Source organism: Gekko japonicus, unplaced genomic scaffold (genome assembly GCF_001447785.1).
Source record: "Gekko japonicus isolate JY-2015 unplaced genomic scaffold, Gekko_japonicus_V1.1 scaffold568, whole genome shotgun sequence".
Classification (NCBI taxonomy): domain Eukaryota; kingdom Metazoa; phylum Chordata; class Lepidosauria; order Squamata; family Gekkonidae; genus Gekko; species Gekko japonicus.
In genome coordinates this window covers 338207-352835 of record NW_015169190.1, presented here as the reverse complement: position 1 = coordinate 352835, position 14629 = coordinate 338207, and the positions used below count along the sequence as shown (strand labels likewise).

Sequence of the window (14629 nt, the reverse complement as noted above, 5' to 3'; positions counted from 1 at the left end):
CCCCAATAGCTAGCAGTCAAAAACAGTCCAGTGGAGCCTGAGCAGTGGGTGTTGCCTTCTGACGCACTTCCGGTGATGCCAGGGGGTGTGGCCTATGCAAATAAGGTATGCTAATGAGATATGCTAATGAACTCCTGCACCTCTTTTTCTACGAAATGACCCCTGCCTGGAATGACCACTGACCTCCACACCACAGAGATCCATTTCCCCTGGAGGAAATGACACTTTTGGAGGGTGGAGTCTACGGCATTGCATCTCTGCTGAACTCCCCTCCCCTCCCCTCCCCAGATTCCGCTGTCCCCAGGTTCTGCCCCCAAATCTCCAGGAATTTCCAAATCTGGAATTGGCGACCCTAGTTTGCTACCAGGGGTTCCGCACCACCAGTATCTGAGGCCAAGCCAAGCACCAAACATTGAGTAAGTTTAGAAGTGGGTCCCACTTCAAAAAATTTGAGAACTACCGCCTTGGAGGGGAACCAAGTCACATATAAACTAGTCAGCAACTTGAACAACATATAGCGGGACACTGATTTACATGTGTCTGTTCCCTCCCTTATCCTGTCCATCCCCCGTAACAAGGAGTTTAGGAGGGGGGAAATGACATCATTGCATTAGCCCCGCCTATGGACCAGTTTCATTGGCTTTTGTTTGTGACCAGAATCTAGCCCAACTGGAAGAAAAGCATCCTTGGGGAGGCATTAGCTAGAAAGACTCGGCAGCAATGAAGAGGTTCCGTGTCCTCTTTCCCCCCAGATTCTCCCGCGTAACTTCCCACGCTGTATCTTATTTATTTATTTATTTATTTATTTTTGGGATTTATATCCCGCCCCATCCAATATACAGCTCTTGGCGATACTGTCTGCTAAGGCAACCAGTCCTCTTGTGGGAAGAACGACATTTCCACAGTTTTCAATAACCGTTTGTAGTCCTTTGATTTTGCATCGCATCTTAGATTTAAAAAGCAATTTTACCCAACATTAAAAGGAAGCAAATACCAAGCGACCCCAGAGACCGATTTCTTCAGAATGTTCTTTTTGCAAGCTTTCGGTTTGGAAGCTTTTCAAACATCCTCTCGCATGGCGGCCATTTGGGAAAAATATCTGGCAGTCCATACAGAACACACAAAGCCAAAGGGCCCTTTTCTATACAACAGAGCTTGGGAACCACTGGTGTCAGATGTCTGTCAAGCTCTTGGCTCTTTTAAACTAAGTGCTCAGTCATCAATAATAACTTAACCTCACCCTGCTAGAACCCAGTCCCAGAACAGCCACATTAAACTGTGGGCAGGACACAGGGTTGAATCCAGCGGAAGGGTTAACAGAAGGTGTTGACGGCATGGGCTGTTCTCTGCCTTCCCTTCTGAAGGGATCTTACTTTTGGGCAGGGCACAGGGTTGGATCCAGCAGAAGAATTAATCGAAGGTTTTGATGAGTCGGATCATTCCCGGCCTTCCGTTCTGAAGGTGTCCTACCACTTGTCCCGAAACTCCTATGTGAAGCACGGAGAGCTGCCCAAGAGAAAGATGCCACAGGGCTGCAGCAATGAGGGGGAACCTGAGAAAATCACCTCTTTCTGCTCCACTGATACAAGCCACACGTGGAAGAGGGAGACAGAAGTGCTTTTCCTGATTCCCCTCATCAAAGCAGCAGCCTTTCCTACGGTATGTTTTGCATACGAGGCTCTTCTGATCCTCAGAGAGGAGCTTCACGACAAACAAAGAGGGAGACAGAAGTGCTTTTCCTGATTTCCCTCATCAAAGCAGCAGCCTTTTCCTACGGTATGTTTCGCACACGAGGCTTCTCTGATCCTCAGAGAGGAGCTTCACAGCAAACGGCAGACCGCTTGCAAAAAGGCGGGGAAAGACCTGCTCCGTCAACACTTTTCACGGACTCACCGGGTGGATCTGTGACCTCTGGCGCAACAAAGTTTTCTAGCCATGCGGCTGATGGAGAACCAAGTTTAAATTTATGGTTGCAGCAAGTCATACGGTAATGATGTTCTTACCGTTATCATCGCCGGAGTCTGACTGGTAGGAACTGAGGGACTGAACTTCGGAATTGCTGCCTTTATTACTTCCTGAGAAACAGGTGACTTCTTCCGCGTCATCAACTCCTTTGCCTATATATACACACACAAGAAACGGCACTGGGTAAAGTGGGTAGACGGATCTCTCTTTCAGCTACAAAATGCTAGGCACACACTGATTTTCACTTCACGTGGCGGGAACAGTAATTTACTTAGCTGGGGAGTAATTATCGAATCTGCAGATCGAGACACCTCTCAGTCAAGCAGCTTCAATTATGCAGGTGAGTAATGTGACCCAACGTGTTTGGAAGTGATTGGCATTAGGAAAAGCAATGAAATAAGAGTTTTGGGCTTTACATGCTTACTGCAGCAAGCGAGGATCAACCAATGAAGAAGAAGAAGAAGAAGAAGAGATTGGATTTATACTCCGCCCTTCACTTGGAGTCTCAGAGCGGCTTACAAACTCCTTTCCCTTCCCCTCCCCACAACAGACACCCTGTGAGGTGGGTGGGGCTGAGAGAACTCTGACCCAAACTGCTCTTTTTCAAGAACAGCTGTGCCAGAGCTTGTGACTGACCCAAGGTCACCTCAGCAGGTGCAAGTGGAGGAGTGGGGAATCAAACCCAGTTCTCACAGATTAGAGTCCGCGCACTTAACCCCTACACCAAACTGGCTCTCAAGGACCAATGTGGTGTTAGTCGCTAGGAGAGCCAGCATAGGGTCATGCTTAGAGTCTTGGTCACCGAACTAATAAAAGTTTAATTAAGGCGTACAGTATTTGTGTACGGCTTTTGTTTTCTGGATCATTTGTTTGCTTTTTGAACATTTGAATCACAATGTGGCATCCACCATGAAGCATCTTCCCTATGAAGAAAGGCTGGGGAGTCGGGGACTTTTCCGTTTAGAAAAGAGATAACAAAGGGGGGACACGATAGAGATTTATAAAATTATGCACGGGGTGGAGGGAGCCGACAAAGAGAATTCAGAGGCAGTCAGCCTCTGAATCCCAGAACCAGGAGGCAACATCAGGGGAAGGCCTCAGCCTCTATGCCCTGTTGTTGGCCTTCCAGAGGAACTGGTTGGCCACTGTGTGAGACAGGATGCTGGACTAGATGGACCACTGGTCTGATCCAGCAGGGCTCCTCTGATGTTCTTAAAAGTGGGTAACGTGAAATGGGCTTGGTATTCATGGGCACTGTGTTATGGGGCAAATATAAAGAAAAAAATGTGGAAGGAAGGAGGGAAGGAAAACAAGAAATCCCCTGCAATCCCCCATGACGTGTTGCCTTCACCCCCGGTACTCACCATCAGTGCCATTTTCCCAGGTCTTCCTGATGGAGTCACAATCAGAGCGGCACGGAGACACAGCTGGAAGATTGGGAGCCACGCTGCACACCACAACCCCCCGCCTTGCAGTAAGGATCCGGGGAGATTCCGGATGGAACGTTGTCATCTCCTGATGCTCCACCCCGAGTCCGTCCACGATCTTGTCCAGGTTATTTCTGGAGTCACTTTGAAAGCAAGGGGTGTAGGCCATTGGCCTCACGGGGACCTGCGGGGGCCCCACCTCTTGGTAGATGTTGCGACCATCCCCACTGTTCCTCATGGTTTTGAACTGAATCCCGTTGCTTTTGTGAAGCAGTGCGGCAGTGGCCGGATCCTGGACCAAGGTGATATTGTTACGGGAATAGTTCTTCCGGAAGACTTTCTTGCGGAAGACAACGAAAAGGACGACGAGCACAAAGATGACGAAAAGAACCACAGCGATGCCGATCAGCTCTTCTTTGCCCACGTAAGAATGTCCGGCCTGGATGTTGGGGACGACCACTGGCCTCAGCCCGCAGTGCTGGCCCACAAACCCGGGAGTGCAGTTACACAAAAATGAACCAAAGACATTGACGCAAGAGCCACCATTCTCACATTCCTCTCTCTCACATTCATTGATATCTTCCTCACACCTAGAGGGGGAAGAAAGAGAGGTGGATGATGGAGTTCAATGCTTATCGCAGCACCCAAATGCCTTTGTTTGGCTTGCTTTTTTCTCTTGCTTTCCGTATCAGATAACTCATCCGTTAAATCATTGTGGGCCCAGTAAAAGGATGGACGGAGGGGCTTCGTATTTACAGCAGATGGGCACAGTGTATAACAGCCAATCAGAATGTGGTCAGTCAAGTGCTCAATAGACCACCCTATTGTATACCAATTTGAGATTGGGGGGGAGGGGGAAACAATGGGGTTATCAAGCAGTAATTGGGTTCAGTGGGACAAAAGTTGTGCAAATGCGCAGAGAGCAGGGTTAGGGGAAGCACAAGTAAGCTGAACTTCCCCCCTACCAGATTTCTGGCACAGTGTATGAGAAAGATCTGGTGAGAACTGAAAAGTGCAAACTTTTCTAGTATGTGTTCTCTCCAGGGTACTCAAGATGGCAAACATCATTCTCCCTTCCCCATTTCCTTTAATCTCAGAATCCAATAAGGTAGTTTAGACTGACAGACAGTGACTGGCCCAGGGTTTTCATGGCAGAGTAGGGGACTGAACCCTGGTCTCCCGGATCCTGTTCTAACCAGTACTCCATGTTGTGATCGCCTCTGGAACTCATGTCCGTTATCCTTGCTGGTGGAAAGTGGTGTCAAGTTGCAGGCAACATAGGGCAACCCTGTTGGGTTTTCAAGGCAAGAGATGAACCAAGGTGGTCTGCCATTGCCAGTCCCTGCATCGCAAGTATTCTGGCTTGCTGGCTGCTTTGCAGGGCATTTCATGTGCATTCGAGGCAGGTCGCCAATAAACGGCCTGGTAGTTTCCAAGCTGAGTAGACCTGTCCTAACCAATGCTCCCTCTAAGCCATGGAGTCTTGTGAGCAAAAACTCTACTTTGTGAGCTACTGGCATTAAAGTTGTGAGCGAGCGATTTGGCTAATGCATAAATCAATTTGCTCTGGAGCCATCCTCCCTGAGCCAAGACAAAAATGTGTGTGCCGGATGCTAAAAAACTGTGAGCTAGCTCACACTAACTCATCTTAGAGGGAACACATGCTAATGGAGGAGCTTTCCTGAAGAGATTCTTTTGTATGTGGATTGGCTGTTGAAATTCTAATCTTATCTGTAGGACTACTGTCAGATGTAGAGCCTTTTGTGTTTTTCAGGACAGGAAACCATGCCCTATTTATTTTTAAACTCTCTTCTTTCCTGTTGCAATTGTGTTTATGTTTATGAATTTAAATGGCTTCCCTGTGTAATCTGACATGGTAATTGGAAGTGTTGTCCAGCCTTTCAGTGTCTTGGAACAAAATACTGTGTCCTGTTTGAGTTAGGCTATGTTCAGCCACTGCTGGTTTTTCAGCTTGGCCAAGTCTGCAGTGTCTTTCATGTTCTTTTATTCTTGTCTGAATGCTACACTGTGTGGTCCCGATGTAAACTTGTCCACAACTGCACGGTATGCAGCATACTCCTGCAGAAGTGAGGGGGTCTCTTCTGTCTTTTGCCGATTGTAGCATCTGTTTTATTTTTCTGGTGGGTCTGAATACTGTTTGTATTAGCATGTTCATAGCCTGGGGAACTCCTACAAGATAATGACTCAGCCCTACCACACTTTCTGGAGTAGATATAAATTACCTGCCTACCATTTTCTTCTCACCTTGACACAGAGAGTATTCTATCTTTCTGTGTTATACCTCTGAGGAAGCCAGTCACAGTTACTGGCAAAACATCAGGTTCTACAATGCCAAGGCCACGACCACACAACTTGGAAAATCTACAGCAACTAAAGAAAGCTAATACTTAGGCAGAAAATCTCTTAAAGGAGACCAGCTTCTTGACACAGAATTAGAAGGGATTCTAGAGGTCACCTACTCCAACCCCCTTTCTCAGTGCAGGAATTAGTCGACTCCAGCACCCCACTCTGCTTAAAGGAGCGCACACATTTAAAAATGTTTTAAAATGATTGAAAAAAGTATTTATAGGATAAATTCTTGTGGGGCTGTGCCTGTGGGAATTATATTAGTATAATGCATAAGTGGCTCCCATTTTTGGAAGCATCTTTTTTAACCCAACCCGATAGCATGATCCCAAATTCCTCAACGTTTTTATGAAATAGTCATTTTGTGACTGACATTTGTGACATTTTGCGTAGTTCTACCTTCATCTTGGAAGACTTTATTACTACGACGTTCATCTATGCTGTTGTCATTATATGTTGCCTTTAGATTTTTAAACAGCTGTAACATAAGCTCCCTTTCTTTCTATTATTGCCAATTATTGTTCGTGATGGATGCTGTTTTCATTGTTTGTTGTTTACTATAAGTTGTAATGGTGGTTACTATTTGAAGATTTAATAAAAACAAGAAGCAGGACCCGCGATACTCGTGGGGTTGGTGTATTCCCCACGGCTCCCGGGCTGCCAAGGCTTCTCCCCGCCACTGCCACCCACAACAACAACAGTGGCAAGTCCTGTGCGGCTGTGAGCTGTCAGGTGCACCAGGCTTCTCTCTCCCCCCCACCGCTGCAGCAACAATTGGCTCAGCTCCTGGTTGCGGGGCCTGCCAGGCTTCTCCCTCCCCCCGTCTCTGACAGTGGCAACGGCTGTGGCTCCTAGCTGTCACCCCCACCGCTTCTCCACCCCCGCTGCCACCGCCAGCACCAACCGCAGTGAGCACTGCGTGGCTCTGCCACAGATCCCAGGGGTAAGTGTGTTCTCTGCGCATGTGCAAGGAATGCTTTTTTACTTCTGGGGGGATTTAAGTATCCCCCCTATAGTTTTTTAAACTTTTCAGATTTTTCTGCATACCTGGGGACTGCCCCAAGTGTGAAGGAAAATCTCTCTGCCCCCTATGTGTGGATTTAGATATCCGCACAGAGGAGGCAACTTGGCTATTAGATATATAGATTATTTAGAAGAAGAAGAAGAAGAGAAGAGATTGGATTTATACCCCGCCCTTCACTTGGAGTCTCAGAGCGGCTAACAAACTCCTTTCCCTTCCCCTCCCCACAACAGACACCCTGTGAGGTGGGTGGGGCTGAGAGAGCTCTTGACAGAAACTGCTCTTTTTCAAGGACAGCTGTGCCAGAGCTTGTGACTGACCCAAGGTCACATCAGCAGGTGCAAGTGGAGGAGTGGGGAATCAAACCTGGTTCTCCCAGATTAGAGTCCGCACACTTAACAGTGACACCAAACTGGCAGAGCCCCCCAAGCCCCACCATAGCTAAAGGCCTGCTGGGCCATGCCCCCTCCCTGCATCAGGGCAATGATCTCATAATTGGGGTAGAATATGCGGAGCTTGTACTGAGTCAGGCCAACGGTCCCAGTGCCCCGAGTGGCAGTCCAAAGTGACTTTCCAAGAGAGCTGCATGATGAATTTCACCAGAATGCAAGAGGGTACATGACCAGTCGACCTGCGGTTCTTTGAAGCAAAGGGGCTGTTTGTGCTCCCGGCAGTAAAAGCTTTACTTACGTCACTCCTGTCAACCCGTTCTTGCAACTGCAGATGAAGGCGCTGCCTATGGGATCGCACGACCCCCCGTTGCGGCAAGGATTCGGAAAGCAAGCCGTGATCTCTGACTCGCAGTTTCGGCCTGTGAACTGAGACAGGCAACTGCACTGGTAACCTAGGGAAATTGGAGGGGGGGGGGGGGAGAAGGAAAACGTCAGAGATGACTGGTCAACAGAAATCTCCGAGCAGAACAGCCTCTGCCCGGAGGGTTAGCACGGAGTGTATGTGGAACACCTTTGTTGTGAGTCTTTATTTCCCTCTAGTGGCTGGCTTCTGAAACTCACTGGTTTTTAAGATTTTTTCTCTCTGCTGAAAGCACCAAGGATCTTCATACCTGTTTATAAGCAGATACCGTGTATGAGAAACAGGGTGGTTCCAGATTTTGGGGGGTCCTGGCAGAGAATTCTCAGGGGCCCCCTTAAGGCCCACTCACCCATGTGTCTCATTACCCGTCTGTACACCTTGGGCCAGTCACGCACTGTCATCCTAACCCATCCTTGGAGGAGAAGAAGAGTTGGTTTTATACCCTGCCCATCACTACCCGAAGGAGTCTTGGAGCAGCTTACAGTTGCCTTCCCTTCCTCTCCCTACAACAGACACCTTGTGAAGCAGGTGGGGCTGAGAGAGCTCTGAGAGAACCGTGACTGACCTAAAATCACCCAGCAGGCCTCATGTGTCTCAAAGCAGCTGACAATCGCCTTCCCTTCCTCTCCCCACAACAGACACCTTGTGAGGCAGGTGGGGCTGAGAGAGCTCTGAGAGAACCATGACTGACCTAAAGTCACCCAGCAGGCTTCATGTGTCTCAAAGCAGCTTACAGTCGCCTTCCCTTCCCCTCCCCACAACAGACACCTTGTGAGGCAGGTGGAGCTGAGAGAGCTCTGAGAGAACCGTGACTGGCCCCAGGTCACCCAGCAGGCTTCATGTGGAGGAGGAGTGGGGGAATCAAACCCGGTTCTCCAGTTTAGAGTCCGTCACTCTTAACCACTACACCATGCTGTCTCTAGGGTTGCCAAGTCCATCTTCCACCCTCAGCGGGGGACTTTGGGGGCGTTCCTGGAGGGGGCGGGGCATCCTGACGTGATGACGTCATGTTGGGGACGTCCCCCCCGCCCGATCTCCCTGCGCGCCTGAATGCCAGTCCCTGCACTTAAAGGGGCCCCTTTAAGTGAAGGGAGCTGGCATTTCCCCATGCTCCTGATCTCCAAGCGGAGATCGAGCGCGTAGCCTGCAGCCACCCCTCTCCCTCCTCTCAAGAGAGAAGGGAGAGGGGTGGCTGTGGGTGTTGGGGTTTGGGTGTGGAGCTTCTCCTCAAAAGAACCCCCCTCAAAAGCAGGGGACCCCTGCCAAACCGGGGGGGGGGGGTTGGGAACTCTGAGAACTGCCCCGCCTGAGGGAATGCTGATGCCGGCATATCTGAGAGATCCTATGTGGGAGAAAGGGATCTCATGCGGAGGACGTCACCTGCGGTGTCTCAGCATGTGTGTGTTTGTGTGCATTAAAAAAAAACTGCTGGGTATCTACATGTAATCCAAAAGACAGTTAAATAAGCCATCTCGAGCAGGCTCTCTGGAAGGCAGCAGAGAAATATCTGAAATCAACCGATAAATAAAATGTTCTAAATAAGTATGTTTTTTTCTAAATAAAGGAACGATTCTTTACTTTAAACAAAGAGAGGTACTAAATCATAGAAACAGCTGCAATGAATTGCCTCGCTGATGGGTGACATCACCTTCTTTCTTATCTGCAGAATGATCTCCCTAACATGCATAACTTGTGAGTGGCCAAGCAGAACGCTGCTTCTTTCTCTTTATTCCAAGCCCGGATCGGTAGGTGAAGTGGAAACACCTAGTGAGTGACCCCCCCCATACATGGCTGCCATTGGGCTTGGTGGGTCCAGGGCTGGCGTCAATGTATCCTCAGGTGGGGCAGCTGCCGGGGCCCAGGGGGTCTGGGAGGGCCCCCTGCGGTCGACCCTCACAACACACCATTTCCCTGCCCGCTCACTTGTGAATGCTTTGCCACCCTCGCACACACTGCCCAGCTGTGGGCAGTGCAGATGGTGATGAGCTGAGGGGGGGCTTGTGAGCAGGGCGAGGAGGGGTCCGTAGGTAGGCACTGAGACACGTGGGTGAGTGGGTGGGAAGGAGCCCCCTGAGAATTCTGTGACCAGGGGACCCCCCCATCTAGAACCAGCTCTGAGGGGGGATGTTGCATACGGCCCTTACTTCCTCTACGCCATCGCTGAATGATTCGGACCTGAACGTGAGGCCATCTCAGCGGGAAAGCCCTAGAGCCAAGATGGCAGCACACAATGCGGATATTCTGCCAGCCAGCGGTGTTTCACAGACACCAGTTGTAGGCACAGTTTGGCTGTAACATTGAGCCACAATGTGGCACCACATGAAAGATCCTAGAAGAAGCTTTAGGCTCACTTAATATTTTATTTATTGATTTAATTCATTTATATCCCACTTTTGCCCCCAAAAGGGACTTAAAGCAGCTTCCACCATTCTCCTCTTCTCCATTTTATTCTCACAACACCCCCACAATGTGGCACCACATGAAAGATCCTAGCAGGAGCTTTAGGCTCACTTATTATTTTTTTAATTGATTTAATTCATTTATATCCCACTTCTGCCCCCAAAGGGGACTTAAAGCAGCTTCCACCATTCTCCTCTTCTCCATTCTATTCTCACAACAACCCTGCAGGCAGGTTAGGCTGAGAGCGTGTGACTGGCACAAGGTCAACCGGCGAGCTACCACGGCACGAGTAGGGATTCAAACCTGGGTCTCCTAGATACTAGTCTTGACACTCTTACTCACTACACCACACTCGCTTTCCTCAGTCTCACAATCTCTCCTCACTCTTCTCATATAGCAGTCTGAGATCCATAAGCAAAAAAAAGAAGAAGCTTATTTTTGTTCAATACACTAAATCGAACTACTCTGCCTTTTCTCCCCCTCCAAGGAATTGTTAGTTTCCCTTTGGAGATGGAGCCAGCCATGAATTTTGCTGGGATTTCCATGTCAAAGGACGCTGTCATTGGCAAATCCAGAGACAGCATGGGGCAGTGGTCGGAGTGTCGGACAGAGACCTGAAAAAGCAGACTTCAAATTCCCACTCTGCCATGGAAGCTCTCTGGGTGACCTCTGGGCCAGCCACACATTCTCAGCCTAACCCACCTCACAGGGCTGTTGTTGTGAAGATGAGGATGATACTGATAATATTGATGATATTGTAAGCGGCTTTCTGTTCCCATTGGGGCGAAAGACGGGGTATAAAAGGTTTGCGACTGTCACGCTACGCTAAGTCAGGGCCTGACTTCCATTGCATTGTGGTTGCTCTTGGAATGGAGAGCCAGTTTGGTTGTAGTGGTTAGGAGTGCGGAGTCTGATCTGGGAGAACCAGGTTTGATTCCCCACTCCTCTACATGCAGATTATTATTTATAGTTTTTATTTATTTTAACAGTCAACAAGTAGCATGTGAGTCCAATACAATAGACTAGTAATTAATCAGTTACAGAATACAATGTTTTTCGAATCCAAAAGGATTACAATCATAATTCAAACGAACATAACTATTGTGCGTAACAAGACAATTCATCTATAATTTCCTGAGAACAGCTGTTTAATACTCTATGAGATGGTAAAGTATAGGTATAACGTGAGCTCATTAAGGTAAGTAATAAAAAATATAATCTGGTTTTTGTGCAACAAAGTACAGGAACATTTACATCCATTTCTGCATGTGTTGCCAGGAAGCAGGCAAGTATTCTTCTGAGGCTAAAAATTCTAGTATAGGGGTCCATTTTTCCATTATAGGTCGTAGTACAGGCCTCAAACTTGTGTTATTTATTTTGTTGGTGACGGAGTCCATAAGGAATTGGTCCCATAGTTTTTGGTACCAAATGGACACCACTGGTGGTTTTGGGTTTTTCCAGCAAGTGGCTATTGCCGTGCGGGCTGCGAATATCATAATATCCAAGATCATTTTGCGTTGGTGGGTTTCAATATGAAGCGGCCAATGTTTGAGGAAAAGACTCTCAGGATATCTTGGGTCCTTTCAGAGCTGTTCTCTCAAGGGCAGTTCTCAGGAGAGCTCTCTCAGCCCCACCTAGCTCACAGGGTGTCTGTGGTGGGGAGGGGAAAGGAAAGGAAATTGTAAGCCGCTCTGAGACTCCTTCGGGTAGTGAAGGGCGGGGTATAAACCCAATCTCCTCCTCCTCCTCTGCCAGCAAACGCCATCGCCTGCTGGTCTCAAACTCTGCGCTGCAGTCTGAGAGCATCTGACATAGCACGAGGCCTCCCATTGAATCCGATTTAATTATAGCTGCTCTTTTTTGGGGTATCCGGAGGATTGCTTGGCCTAACTAAATTATTTCGCCTGGGGGAGGAGAAGGAGAGAGCGGCCCTGGCGATGTCACGGCAGATTGCTTTATAGATCGGCTGATGTATAGTTAGACCCCATTGCTTTAAAATTATGGCACCATAACAATCCTTTATTTACATATACTGCTGAGACAGTACAAAAAAAAAAAGAGCCCGAGAAAATAGATTTCCTAACGAGAGCGAGCGAGCTGAACTATCCCCTCGGGGTGCGTGCTTTCCGATAGCAGCGGCGGCGCATGGAGACCCAAGTAGCTTTGGAGCGCAGAACGCCACAGTGAGCCAGCCTGACGTGAGCTGTTTATATGCCTCTCCTAATAAAATGGACCCATCATTTGGAGATGAATGTATACGGCCCTCTCCTCCTGGCAGCCAGCACAAATGGCAGATCCCCTACCCTGTGGGGAGGGACAGGAGGAGGGGGGGAAATTATCCTAAAGTGATTTGTTAGAAAGGTTTCAATTTGCACATCACGCCAGTTTGCTGAGCTGACAGTGTAAAGAGACGCCAGCTAAATCAATCGGAAGATGGACCAGGCAAACTAAAGTCAGGAATTAGAGGTGACAGAGGCATCATAAAGAGGATAGTTGGCACAGCAGAGCTACCAAGTGTTCAGGTAGCTATCTTTCCCCCCCCCCCGGGGGGGGGGGGGGACATAAATAATCTTGTTTAGCAATTTTCTCGAAAGCCTCTCCGTCTTCTGAATTATTACCCCTTCCCCTCCTTGCCGCCTTCTACGTGCTCTCTTTTCTTAACCTTCCACTTGCAGATAAAGAACGCCTAAATACACAGGCTGGGGCCGACGCACACCCAGGTGCCGCCTATTAGATTCCCACTGCCCAGCCTACGGTCTAGAGATGTTGAATGTGCCAATGCTCCGTCAGTGGTGCCAGCACTCTGGCCGACATGCTCTTGGGCAGACTTGCAATAAAACAAAATCAAAAAATTGAACGAAGAAGAAGATGATGATGAGAAGGAGACTGGATTTATACTTCAATGGGGTATCATGCCACAGAGTCAACCTTCCAAAGCAGTCATTTTCTCCAGGTGAGCTGATCTCTGTCACTTGGAGATCTTTGGTTGTATTTGAAGAATAAGAGTTGGCTTTATACCCCGCTCTTCACTCAGAGCGGCTTACAATCTCCTTTCCCTCCCCCTCTCCACAACAGACACCCTGTGAGGCAGGTGGGGCTGAGAGAGCTCTGAGAGAACTGCTCTTGAGAGAACGGCTCTGAGAGAACTGTGACTGACCCAAGGTAACCCAGCTGGCTGCAGGAGGAGTTGGGAGCCAAACCCGGTTCTCCAGATTAGAGTCCGCCGCTCTTAAGCAGTACACCAAACTGGCAGTAAACGTGATCTTTTGGACCACCAAAGGATTCTCTGGCCCAAATGAGGCAGAACTATAAAGATAAGAACATAAGAGACGCCAATGTTGGATCAGGCCAAAGGCCCATCCAGTCCAACACTCTGTCACACAGTGGCCAGAAATACCAGGTGCCATCTGCAGGTCCACCAGTGGATGGTGGTGGTTGGACGGAGAGGCTTGGATCAGATATTAATTGAACTATACTTAGTGTGATTTCTGAACATGGGCCACTCTACTAACTATTGTCAGTTAGGAATTGCTGAACCAGGAATTGATGCCTCTGTAGTAACCCTGATTTTCCTTGGAGAGCTCCCATTAAAGAACTAACCAGGGCTGACCTTCCTTAGCATCCACGATCTGATGAGACTGGGCAAGCCTGGGCCGTTGACTTGTCGCTGTCCTCCATAGTAACTGGTCGGCCACTGTGTGAAACAGGATGCTGGACTAGATGGGCCACTGGTCTGATTTTTGCATCTTAACTATGGTTTTGCATAAATACATGGACATCTTGGCTTAATACTGGCACGGTTCTCATGGAATTGTGGGTTGGGATACCAGCTGGGTCTAAGGTTCCAACAGCCCTGGAGAAAAAACGTCCCATCCCTTTAATAGAGGCTTAATGTGACATTACTTACCCATTGAAGTTATTCACATTCATGCCATGAAAAGCTTTATTAAAGGGATGGGACATCTTATTAAAGGGGCAGGACCTTTTCTCCAGGCTTGTTGGCTGGGTCTCTGTCTGGATTAGAGCTAAAGTGAAGAAACCAGCATTTGCTGAGGCAAGCTGGGGTTTGAATATAAGCCAAATCTCGGTTTCACAAACTAACCACAGCTAACATCAACCAAGGTTCCACGTTCTTTCTGAACCGAGCCGGTATTGTTTGTATAGGCTAGGAGGAACCGCAGAAGCTGGTCCCAGGCCTTAGTCTGAGTGAGCCGAGGGACAGCTCCTAGAGCGATCTGTCTGAGAAAGTCCACACGGAAAGGTGTCGTCCAAACAGGCTTCATGTACCATTTGCTTTAGACAATCCAAGAGAGGTTTAATTCACCTTCAGCTCCTGGGATCATTTGCAAACAAATTAATTCTGTGCAAGGATATCATTGGGGGGGAGCATATTTCAAGATCGGGGGGGTCATGGATGGCCATAGTATGATGCCTTAGAACATCCATGATGTCCTGACTACTTTGGATTTTGAAGATTTAGACGTTTCCACTGAATGATGGGAGCCTTGCTCAGCATTCCCAGAAGTACAGATGGGTTGTGGTCACACACACTAGATAATCCACTTTCAATGCACTTTCCAACTGGATTTTACTGTGACTGGCAAAATCCAGTTGGAAAGTGCATTGAAAGTGGATT

At 48.4% G+C, this 14629-nt stretch overlaps 1 protein-coding gene across 1 annotated transcript in view; it reads right to left on the bottom strand.

Annotated features, from left to right (window-relative positions):
* The window catches only part of FAT3 (FAT atypical cadherin 3), a gene marked incomplete at its 5' end in the record, with an annotated part of 357302 nt that overhangs the window by 9813 nt on the left and 332860 nt on the right, over positions 1–14629 (bottom strand). Inside the window, 3 exons of the mRNA XM_015416224.1 lie at positions 2004–2117; positions 3330–3982; positions 7471–7624. Of these exons, the coding sequence (XP_015271710.1) occupies positions 2004–2117; positions 3330–3982; positions 7471–7624 (921 nt within the window). The remainder of the gene's footprint in view (positions 1–2003; positions 2118–3329; positions 3983–7470; positions 7625–14629) is intronic.